Source organism: Oryzias latipes, chromosome 22, assembly GCF_053564925.1.
Source record: "Oryzias latipes strain Hd-rR chromosome 22, Olatipes_Hd-rR_3.1".
Lineage (NCBI taxonomy): Eukaryota > Metazoa > Chordata > Actinopteri > Beloniformes > Adrianichthyidae > Oryzias > Oryzias latipes.
In genome coordinates this window covers 24,743,900-24,756,182 of record NC_136258.1, presented here as the reverse complement: position 1 = coordinate 24,756,182, position 12,283 = coordinate 24,743,900, and the positions used below count along the sequence as shown (strand labels likewise).

The 12,283-nt window shown below is 40.3% G+C and overlaps 1 protein-coding gene across 2 annotated transcripts; it reads left to right on the top strand.

Annotated features, from left to right (window-relative positions):
- Positions 1-2,734: 2,734 nt before the first annotated feature.
- On the top strand, positions 2,735-11,994 carry gyg1a (glycogenin 1a). Of its 2 annotated transcripts, XM_011490183.4 has the most exons (8): positions 2,735-2,902; positions 4,411-4,546; positions 4,629-4,803; positions 5,367-5,529; positions 6,541-6,667; positions 7,869-8,106; positions 10,663-10,858; positions 11,180-11,994. In XM_011490183.4, exons 1-7 carry the CDS (start codon positions 2,761-2,763, stop codon positions 10,831-10,833), a joined length of 1,152 nt encoding a protein of 383 aa, XP_011488485.1. In that variant the 5' UTR covers positions 2,735-2,760; the 3' UTR covers positions 10,834-10,858; positions 11,180-11,994. The 2 variants fall into 2 exon arrangements, with proteins under 2 accessions (XP_011488485.1, XP_004082220.1); XM_004082172.5 differs by having other exon boundaries at positions 10,663-11,994.
- Positions 11,995-12,283: the final 289 nt, after the last annotated feature.

Sequence of the window (12,283 nt, the reverse complement as noted above, 5' to 3'; positions counted from 1 at the left end):
TAAAGTGACGTGGATCATGAACTGTGCGTGATTATTGCCCTGTTTATATGCAATTGGGATTCGTGCGCCAATATTGTTATTTTCAAAAAGATTATAAAAAAATGGAGAATATGCTAAACAACACAAAAGATTTATGAATGAAATAAATATTATATGAAAAAATAATGTGGCATATGTTGTATACTAACAATGGAGTGCAAATGATTGTTTTGAAAGAAAAAAAAAAGATTTTCGTTGCTTGAGGCCAGAAACTAAAGTTATGTATGACCATGTCTGTTATTTTTAGTTTGAGTTCGCTGTATTGCTTAGGTTCACGTAACAGTGATGAGTAAGGAGAGTTTCACGAGTTTTCTGAGATTTGAGCTCAGGCTTCTGGACCCAGAGTCAAGAGGGCTGACCATCACACCATAGAACCCTACATACATTTACATTTTACAGGTTACAGTTTTCGTTTGTATTTGGTACTAAAGGTGATTTTTTTTGAAAATTTAAGATGGCACCCTCGAGGTCAAAGGTCGACGAAACTCCAGAGGTGGTTGCAGAGTTAAGCTAGCGTCATCTGCGTGAAATTTCGTAAAATCGATCCGCCAATCCCTAGTGATGTGTCCAGGAGGCATCCAGACCAGATGCCAGAACCACCTCAAAAGGTTCTTCTCAACGTGGAGGAGCAGCGTCTCTACTCCGAGCTTTCTCCAACTTAGCGGTGCTGACCCTCATCCCAGCTGCTTAACACTATGCCATAAACCACCCTTGTGCATGCTGGAGGTCCTGGCTCAAAGAAGCCTCATCTGCAAAGAGTTTTGCCGTTGTTGTTTCATGCACCACTCTTTTGGATGCTGCTTTGAAGTTGTGGGTGGATACAGTGAATTTGGACTTTGAAGCATGTCTCCTCAATCGTCTCCCCGACTCGCCAGATGCCACTAGAACATGACAAGAGGACAAAATGACAAGATAAGAGCGGTCAGAAAACCATTATGGAAATTGTTACATCTAAGTCACCTTTATCTTTCCTTTTTTGCTGGCTTTACTTTAGACTTCACAACGGACTGTTAGACTTTACATGGCTACTTAGTCCCTCCAATTCATCCTCACCTGGAAGTGTCTGCCTATCCTCCCCAACCCATCGTACCAGACTGAGTACAAAATGAAGGAGATGAGATCACCGAGGTAGTTTACAAGCTCCTCTGTGGCAAGGCACCAGGAGTGGATGAAGTCCTCAAGTACCACAAGTCTCTGAATGCTATGGGACTGTCTTGGTTGACACGTCTTTACAGCATTGCATGGCAGTGGGGAAACTACTAGTACTACCGGACTGGAAGATGGGAGCGGTGGTTCCCCTCTTTGAGAAAGGGACCAGAGGGTGAGTCCCTAATCAAACTCGTCATAGATGGACCATTTCAAAGCCTGCACACAATTCCTGCAGCTCTAGTACGCCTTCCCAGACTCCCCACAAAGTCCTGATACCCGCTGTTCACGACCAACAGCACACAACGATTGCGGCTGATGCCCTATTCCTCGTGGGAAACTCCGGGTTCTGGTGGCATTTGGTGAGTCAGGGAGACAATTGAGGAGACACGATCGGGTGGCTTCAAAGTCCAAATGTACGGTGGCCCTAAGTTTGGTTTCTGAAATGTTGTTTAGTTTTCTAAAATGTAATTTTACTTATTAACATTTGTGATCTTAAAAATGCTTTTGTATCGAGTGATTTGTTGAATAATTTGCATTTCAGGGCCACCGCACAAATGCGTCGCATCCACAACTTGCGAGCAGCATCCAAAAGAGTGGTGCATGAAACAACAACAGCAAATCAGCAACACTTGAAAATAAATGTAGATTAACACACAAATTACATCAATAAAATAAACATCAATAAAACACACTGAGGGTTATGTGGTCTATGTATGACCAGAGCTGGAGCTTGGTTCACAGTGCATGTTTAAATCCAGCAGGACTTCCCTTTATCACCAGTTTTGTTCATAATCTTTATGAATTTCCAGATGCAGCCAGAGGGGGTCTGGTTTGTGGACCACGGGATTTCCTCTCTATTCAATTCAATTCAATTTTATCTGTATAGCCGTCGACTTAAGTCGTCTTAATGGGCTTCGTACCAGTAATTGTAAGGTAAACAAACAATCAAAAAGGATCATAAATGCATAGAATTCAATAGGATGATACTAAAATTTAACTACAAAGACTAAACTAAACTGGACATCCCTGCCCTTTGACCCTCCTTCGCAGTAAGGAAAAACTCCTAAAATCGGATTCCGGAAAAAATGAAGAAATCTCTACTCTACTTGCAGATGAGGCTTCTTGGAGCCAGGACCTCCAGCATGCATTAGGGTGGTTTATGACAGAGTGTTAAGCAGCTGGGATGAGGGTCAGCAGTGTTGAGTCTGAGGCCTTGATTGAAGAAATGTCCTCTCTGGGTGGGTGGAGTGCTCCTCCTCCAGGTGAAGGAGTTGACACACCTTGGAATCTTGTTCACAAGTGAGGGAAGATCAGAGTGTGAGATCAATGGCTGATTGGGGCAGTGTAAGAGAGAGCAGAGTCAGAAAGTAAGCTCTCTATTTACCGGTCAATCTTTGTTCCAATACACACCTAGTAAATAATTGAATGATATTATTGTTATTCTGCATCGTAAATAAACATGTTATTTTTTTGTCGCAAAATGTTCATGACAATTCAATCCTCAGATGGTCAAATAGTAAATTTTATTTTGAAAGGCTCAACGCAGGGGGCGTGTCAAGTTTAGGAGGTCACATGACCCGGAAAATGTGGGGCTTCATTCCTGTTGTGGATTGCTCTCAGCTGCTGCGCTTTTGGCCTTCGCAGTGCAAACCGTCCGCTTCTGTCATCACGACCCACACGCTTCGGGTCGACTCTTCTCAGCGCATTATGTCGGGTAAGAGCCAAAGGGCACGGTGGCACCAGAACCGCAGTGCCTGCCCGAACCTTTCCGAACTGTCTCCACAACAACGCAGTATTTTTTCTTTTTCCTTTTTTTTTTCTCAACGCCATTCAGAGACCAGCCGCTGTGAAGTCTCGTGTTTTCTGACGGCGCGGTCACGTTTATTTCACGGCGGTGTGTTGATCTGCACAGTTTCTGCAGCAGATTAAGTCAAGTGGCAGTAGTCAAAACTGCACTTCCGGTTCAAATTTTTAAGAAAATTAAACATATAGTAGAAAACATATTTAAATTAAACAGAGTTTGAACAGGATGAAATTAGTTGAATATTATTATTTTTGAATAAATACTCGAATAAAATTGAATTGAATAAAAAATACTGCTTTTTAAAATATAAAACAGTCGTAGGATTTGTTTAATTTACAGTACAAACTGCTAATTGTTTCTTTATGCATAGTAAAATAATTTTTCAGACAAGTGCATAATGCATTAACATACAAAAGACAGTTTTTTAGGGTCCTGTCTGATGCTCGACATGCAGCTTGGTAAAGAATAACTTATACACTTATAAAAAAAACGGAATTTAAAAGTATTTCCTCAATTAAAACAAAGCAAGATGAAAAGAAACCAACTTTAGTCGACAAATCAATCTCAATAAAAATAAAATAAAAACAGACTTTTTCTTACGCTTTTATTTTGTAAACTGAACACTTTGGTGGTCATGGTTAATTCCTGGATCAGTAATGAACCGGCCTTCAAGTTTTTTTCTCCCCCCAGGAATATAAAATGCTTCTGACATAACCCCCCCCCCCCCCCCCCATCCTTTGGAATTGGTGCAAACGTTAATTTACAATAAATGTAGAAGCAGCAAAATCAGCTCCAAATGTAATTCATCTTGTGGAAACTGATCTGATTTATCACTGCAGGATGTCACATTCAGGCATGCATCCAATAAAAACCCAGGGAGGGTGCAGAAGGCGGGCCTCCCTCTATCGACGCTCTGGCCTTCCATTTGTCAATTTATTGTCCGACCTTAGTGAACGCATCCCGACAGGGAAGGAGTTTCCAGTAACCCCTCATCAAAATAATTGAAGTATCCAGTTGTTGGGGGATGTTTCCTGGCTGCAGGCCATGTTTGAACCAGTGGCGGCAAAACTGACTGCCGTTGTTCCTGTGCGGACTATAGGTGGATGTCGGGGGTTTGAGTCCCATTTTTCAGAGGAATGTTGGGACTCTTATTTTATACTGAAGAATTCTCTCAACAGAAACTTTAAATGTGTGACATTTACTCACCTGTTCATACTTGCATAAAGTTGCTATTCTTTAAAGTTGTTTTAATATCTTTATATGGAAAACAATATTTCATTTATAAATATATATCCTTGGTTGAAAAACTTTTTTAGGCCTCTTCTTTCTCACGAAAAATAAGGAAATGTTTTTATATTAATAAATACTTGACCTCTACTTTACTAAAGTTTTTTGGTTGACATTTTTTTTCTGTGCAGACCAAGCCTTTGTGACGTTGGCCACAAATGACAGCTATGCCAAGGGAGCCATGGTTCTGGGCCAATCGTTACGGAACCACTGCACAACCCGGAAACTGGTGGTTCTCATAGGACCTCACATTGCAGAACCGTGCAGGTATCGCTGTCTCTACAGACTTACTTAAAGCAAGCATGAGGAAGACTGAATACGGATGCAACGCTTTTATGTTTTTTTGCAGAGAGGCGCTTCAATCCATCTTTGATGAAGTGTGTGTTGTGAATCTGATGGATTCTGGGGATGCGGCTCATCTGGCGCTGATGAAGAGGCCGGACTTGGGAGTAACGTTCACCAAACTGCACTGCTGGACGCTCACACAGTACAGCAAGTGTGTGTTCATGGATGCAGACACCATGGTGAGAAAGAAGGAAACCTGAAAGCCATGAACAGATTCTTGCATTTAACAATCGAACAATGACTCAATTTGTTATGAAAACATGTGTTTGCCATGTTGAAGCAGAGATGCATTAAACCATTTTCTTCTTATATTCGTTTAAAAGTCCCACTCTGATCATCTTTTGATGTATTTCCAAAGCCTTTCCAGTGGTCTTTTAATTATGATGATGCAGTTTTTAGCCAAAATCTAAAAACCTGTCGTTTTATAGACATAGTTTCTGCAGAGTGGCGGTAGTTTATTAGAAATTTGCCTCTGAGTTGTGGGCGGCACTGTTGACACAAAGCAACCCCGCCCCCCCTTCCCGTTTCTGAAGAGCACAGAGCGGGAAGCCCAGCGTCTTTTTTCAAATGCCATGTTTTTGTCTGCTCCTGATTTGAATAAAAAAAAGTCGTAAAAGCAGTTATGAGCCTAATTTTCTTCATATAGGTCCAGAAATGCTTCAAGAAAATATAAAAAACGTTATTTTCATTGGAGTGTGTCTTTACCATTTCAAAGGTAAATGGGATGTTTGTTCATCTGCAGGTGCTGTCCAACGTAGACGAGCTCTTTGAGAGGGAGGAGCTCTCTGCGGCTCCAGATCCTGGCTGGCCAGACTGTTTCAACTCTGGGGTTTTCGTCTTCAGACCGTCCAATGAGACGCACGAAAAGCTGTTGGCCTTCTGTGGGGAAAATGGCAGCTTTGACGGTGAGCGTGAGGAGAAAGAAAAAATGTGTTTAAACAAGGCGTTAAAAAAGGATCCTTAGAGGTTGGTAGTAGCTGCTTACAGCAGTTTCTGAAACGGAATCATTTTGAAATGTGATTTCACAAACCCTTCCCATGCAAAGTGCAGACATGTGCATATGGGGTAAGCTAACTGTCAAAATGAAACGTGTGTTCATAGACAAAGTTGGGAACACTTTGAAAAAGGAAAAAAAAATGAACACAGCATTTGGTCTTATGTTTGACATGTCAGGTTTCGGAAACTGACTTATCTTATATTACAAAACAAAATTTCCCCAGTTAAATTATTTAAAAAAAAGATGTCACAAGGTCACATAAGAAGTCTGGGAACATTCATTCAGCTAAGTGCACATGCATACCGACTACCACGAGAGATGGAAAGACCCACTCTGATGAAAATCACGTTTTCAACACATACTTCTGTTGATGGACATGTACAAAGAAAATGAAGTTCAAAATCAGGAGACATTTCTTATTCAAATCAAAGTCGCATTGAAAAAAAAAAAAGACAAACTGTATCATAACAGACATGTTAAACGTAAAACTTTGTCTATAGGTACAGGTTTCTTTCTTTATAGTATAAGGTCTATATGGTATGAGATAACTCTTTTTGAGTTATCTTATACCATATGTTCATAAAAAGTGACATTTCTGGGTAGATATTCGTCTGCTTTAGACTCTTCAAACAATGATTGGATTACAGTAAAACCAGGTACATTTGGAAAGGCTGAAGCGCCAAAGTTCATGTGACCCATAACTCGTAGATCACACAAGACACTCTACTGCTGGGAGACTTGGATCTATTTATAGCATTTTTATCTTTCCAGCTTCTACTTCTATGCCGTCAGGCCGGAACAAAGTATTTGTCGTGTCAACGCGTCCTAAGCATCCGCTGTGCGAGAAATGAGAAAAGGTTATAATTAGGAGAATATCAAAGTCCTTTCATTTTTGATTCTGCTTCTTCTTCGCCTTCAGGAGGAGATCAGGGGGTTCTCAACAGTTACTTCAACACCTGGGCGACAGCGGATATTTCCAAACACCTCCCCTTTATCTACAACCTCAGCAGCATCGCCATCTACTCCTACTTGCCAGCTTTTAAACAGTGAGTGCATGTTTCTATTTCATACTCCGTTCGTGCAAATTTATCCCGAATCGGGACATTTCTTTGCCCAGAATATCTGTATCCTTAAAGAAGTTTAGTAAATAAATGATCTACAAGAATCTTTTCTGCAGTCTCTCCTGTGAGACTTCAGTGTTTCACCTGTTTTTGTCTGAATGCAAAAAATGATAGCTGACTTTAAACAACGTTGACTGAAATCTCGTTCTGTGAGGTTTATTTAGAAGCAGATCCAGTAAGAAAAGACTCAAAGGTAATATTTCAATGATGAATAAAATATTTCAGCATAGTAATTAGGTTTTCCACTCAGATAAGGTGAGGGAAAAATTCCTTTTTCAAAGAATTCGAGCTGTATTTCACACGTATGTGCAAATATTTAGAGTTGGACCCCAGCTGAATCAACAAAACTGGTTTTCCTTCTGGAGTCTGCAGCTCTGATAATCATGGGAATGTTGTAAAGCATCCCAACTGTTGAAGCTCCCAAAACAATACTGAAAATGTTGAGGAAGCTTGAACTTCTTCAGATATCTGCTGTCTCCAGCATAAAAGTTTCAGAATTCTGACGTTAAACAAGGCAGCTGATATGAAGGCACGTCTTTCACATTTACTATACTATTTTGTCTTTTTGTACTTGAAGTTTTTTTATGGGTTTTCATCAGAACGTTATAGAGGAGTTTAGTCATATTAAGTTTATTTAGTTTTTTGTTTTACATCAGTTTGTCAAACACGTTTTCATATCAACGTTTGACTGATAAACAGCCGTTTTAAGACTGGATGTGTTAACTCTTTGGTTCTTCAAAGAACGGACTCGGTTCTCGGGTTTCACATGGATTTTCAAGGGCAAAGCCCTTTTTCTAGTACTGTTTTGATGTGAAAACAGTACTTTAAAGGTGGGTTGTAGATGAAAGATTTACTTTTGTTCATCTTTCTTGTTAGTTTTTCTTCCTCTCAAGTTGGATCTTTGCACAAGACTTTGTCTAAAAAGGAATTTAAATAACATTGTTTAATTTGGAGAAATTTCTCCACATGTTGTCATCCAAATGAGCTGCAGATAAATTTAGCACGACTTGCTTTTTCTGTTAAACTGACTTTTATTTTGAAAACTTGTTCAAGTGATTTCTCAATCCCATCCTGTACTTTTGTGTTTGCAGCCATGTTGATGCCCTCTTGTCTCTGGTCTGTGCAGATACGGCCACAGTGCCAAGGTGGTGCACTTTCTGGGCAAAGTGAAGCCGTGGAACTACTCCTATGATGCTGAGAGAGGCGAAGTCAGAGGTCACTCGCTGTCGCCGGATGAGTGCCACCTTCACTCCGACTACCTGCTCATGTGGTGGCAACTGTACGCCAAATCCGTGGTGCCGCTGCTGCAGAAGGCCTACGGGGACACGCCCTTCAACAGCGGCTGTGTGGAGCCGAGCAGTGAGGTAGGACCAGTGATGGGTGTGTATTTGGGGCGTGGGGAGGTGGAGATGATTGTAATGTAAGGGGCTAATGCATCTGTTGTGACCATTGACTGTAGATATTAAGTGGACTGAGTGACCCCTCCCCCCTAGGCGTTCCAAATAGGAAGTACTTGCCGGTTCCAAGAAGCCAAAATCTCAGAGATCTATAAAGAAATAAATAGGAAAGAGTCAAATTGGAGTTGGAAGTTAGTTTTCCATTCTCACTCTGTCCACTTCTCTTATACAGTCAAAGGTTGTGAGATTTGCTGAAGCCTGCTGTTCTGGTTGGTCCAAAGCATTTTGAGGTTAATAATTAAAAAATAATTACAAATGTTTTATCAGTGATAAAAATAACATCAGGAAGCTCCAGTACATTCTCTAGCAGCAGCTTTAAACCTTCAGTTGTCCAGTTTTGTACAAAAGGACAAGAGTTTCATTGTTGTCGTCACATTGACAAGTGTGTGCTGCAGCTCAGCAGGAAAGTGTTTTTCACTGGATGAAGCTGATGTGTTTTTTTATGTTTTTGCTTCTGAAAGATTTAGAACAGGTTTTTGGCATCATCCATCTTTTACACATTCCTGTTCTGAGCTGCAGTTTGGATTCTTCCAAATAACAAACAGACTTGACCATTAATGGTTTTCTAACAGTTTTTAATTACAAGCCAGTGCAGCTTTCTGAGATAGAACAGTAGGGAAGGATGGGAGCGTTAATTCTCTGCTGCAAACAAAGTGGATGAACCTTTTTTAATGTTTTACTCTGGGCAATAAAAATGTGCAAGAGCAGTTTCTTGGATCCGCTGGGAGAATGCGCCTTAGTTTGGTGCTTTACCTTAAAAGGCTGTAGAGTCTGTTTGGCATAAGCTGGTACTGACCAATAAATGATCCCTTTGCTTTATCTAAAGGTACAAGCTTGTATTGTTCTGTGATGGGCCTTAAGCCGCAGCTTAGCATGTTAATTTTAAATGCAGAAAAACATATAAAGTGCATTTTAACCCCTTCATGCATTACTTCATTTCCAGTTATACAAAAACGTATTCTTCAGTTTTTTCTATTGAAGATGTTAATTTAAGTGTAGTCCTGGATTTAATAGAATGTTAAAGAGCTTAGGGGCCAAGTGGAGACTAAAATCAGACTTTAAAAGGATTTGGGGGGGAAAAGAGGGGAAAACCCTCAAGTGTCCTCATTTTTTTATTCAATTATAAACACTCATGTTTCCTCATAGTTGCAGTTTTTCTGTACGTTTGTGTGACTTAAATATTCTATTGCTGATATTTTGGAGGATAGGAAATGATTGTGACTATTTTAGAGTCCCACTCCCAGTGGTCATGATGTCATTGTCTTTGACAAGTTTCTGTGGAGCGGCTGTAGTGGATTCAAAATTTTGCCTTTGAGTTTTGGGTGGCACTGTTGGTGGGGGGAGTAATCCCCCCCCCCCTTCTCTCCTGATAGATTACAGCCCCTCCCTTCCCCAACCAAACCTTGCAGGTGCAACAAAAATTGCTAGCAATATTGCAGCTATCCAGCCATAGAGTTTAGAGCCAGAATTTAGCTCTGACGAGAAAAACAAAAGCCTACACGGATCTAGTTGACTAAAAGCGGATGCATCAGAATGGAGTGGAGCAGGAAGCCTGCCGTAATAGCCTTTATGTCACAGCTATAAGCTTTTTCCAATGTTTTGGGTCTGCTCCTGATTAACAAAAAGTTGAATAAATAAATTATTAAAAAATACAAATACATGTCCTCCATGAGAAAAATGCCACAGAAATGTGCAAAAAAACATCAAAAACACATTTTTCATTGGAGTGGGGCTTTAAAGTGACGGCAACATTTGAACATCTCTGCTTCATCCTGTGGAAGAGTTGCACCATATTTATTCATGAGGAAATCCATGCCACACACAAAGGCTGGGTCTGCTTTCCCTTATTACTCCCTAACCCCAAAACTTCTTAGTGCAGGACTTTCCAGTTGAACTCAAGCTCACTCCGTTTCTTTTTTTTAAATGCCAAATATGACATCACTCATTTGTCAAAGTGGACGTATAATAAATATGAACATTTTAGTGACTACTTACGAATCCACTGATGTAAACTCATGACATATAAAGAAAACATTAATCTATCAATCTTTATTGATATAGCACTTTAACATCTGCCAGACATCCAAAGTGCTGCACAAGTATAAATACACTAAAACCATAGGTAAAATTCAAAGAAACACAGTAAAACGATAACAATAAAATCATCAATAAAGGAAAACACACAACAACAAAAAAATGTAGGTAAATAGTTTTTTTCCTTAAAATTAAAAATCTTTCAAAGGCTTTGCATTGTGGTTTAAATTCTCAAATCTAGTGAGCATCAATGCACATTAGCTTTTCACAGACTTCAGGGGGAAAATTTCCGAGCTCTTTATTTTGGAATTGTAGATTCAAACACCCTGACTAAACGGTGAAAGCCCTAAATAGTCAGAGGGAATATAACCTAAGTGTGTGCGCTAATGCAGCGCCGTAACCTTTCCCTGGTTGTGCTCTGTAATCCAGGAGAAACCTCAGGAGGACGTGATTAGGCAGCAGGAGTTTGTCCCGCCCCCGTCGGCGCAGAACATCTCATCAGAGGAGAGGAAGCAGCGCTGGGAAGCCGGTCAGATGGACTACATGGGGGACGACTCCTTTGCTAACATTGAGCGAAAACTTGACTCTTTCCTGAAGTAGCAGACGGCAGAAAAAGGGAAACCAGGTGTGGAGGTTGTGTTGGGGTTGGGTGGCGTTCCTTCCACTGTTTGGGCTTGATTACCAAGCAAATAGATCAATACTCATGGGCAATTTCAGCCTCATTTCCTGCAACTTGCACCTAGAGAACGGGCATTTGAGAAAGTTCCCGTGCACTCTACTGTTTGTTTTCTTCTTTAAGAATAAGTTTGACAATTTAGGAAACCTTGTTTTCACTCCCAGGAGTGTGCTGCCATACTGAAAGGGAAAGAGATGCAGAAAAATATGAAATGTCCGCTACACTTGAAGAATCAGTTTGAAAGCTGTTTTTTTTCCCTTCACATTTCAGGGTCAGATGTGGTCACGGCTGACTTTTGGATTATCTGTCTGAAAGGAAGTAAAAGCAGAACATCAACTCTTTTCAAACTACTTTTGAAAAAAACCTTCAAAGTTTCATTCCGAGGTTTAAAGAGATAAAAAAAAAAAAAAAAAAAACAGGCCGATAAGTCTGAATTATGTGAACCATCTTGACTTTATTTCTTTATGGTCTTTGACTTTATTATTTATGAAGCCAACAGAGAAAGGCATCCCAAGTCTTCCTACACTGTGGAAAATCAAGCCTTTATCTGCAGAAAAAACGTGTTTTTCCTCTTTGTGCAATTATTGTGTCAAGCGTGCTGAGGTGGACGCACAGCCGCATCGCTGTCGGTGTTTGACGGCGGTCACCTCATCTACACCTCAGTGCTCACCAGCTCTCCGTCATGTCTGCAGTTTTGTGGTGTATCTGCACGGCTCAAGCCCGACTGAGTATGTGACGAAGTACATCCACCAAAGTCCACTCTGGTCTGGTTTCTTTGTACTTCCACCCGACCGACAACGGTGCGTTTATGTCATCACTTCCTTTTTTTTTGTAGTGCAACCTTCCTCCGTAGTTCCTGTTGAGTTTGCAAAACCTCACTGACCTTTTAACTGCTGCTAGTGACGAGCGATCCTGTTGACTCCGCCCTCTTTTCTCCACTTCACCATTTAAAGTCTGAAGCTCCTCCGTCCGTTAAGCACTCCAGCTGCAGCTTTTGGTGTGGAAAAAGATTAACTATAGTAGATGAATGCACAAGTAGATGTAAACCTTCTAATGGCTAATAAAGATGTGAAACTATTTGCAAATTCATTGTTTTTATTGTATTTTAAGTGCATTAACTATACTGACAATCCCATTTTCATGTTTAAAATACATGTATTCCACTTTGTATATGCATTTAGTCTGCAAACTATAGTGTTTATAGCTGAACAATAATTAGTTTATGGCATTTAAATGCAATTATTCTACAGTCTGATTGGCTTTAGGGTGTCCATTAAGTAACGCCATTATCTCTAATATCACTATTTTACCATCAACGGCAATGTTACCTGTCTTGCTTACTTTATTGCTTGATGCAGTGAACATCTTTATAAA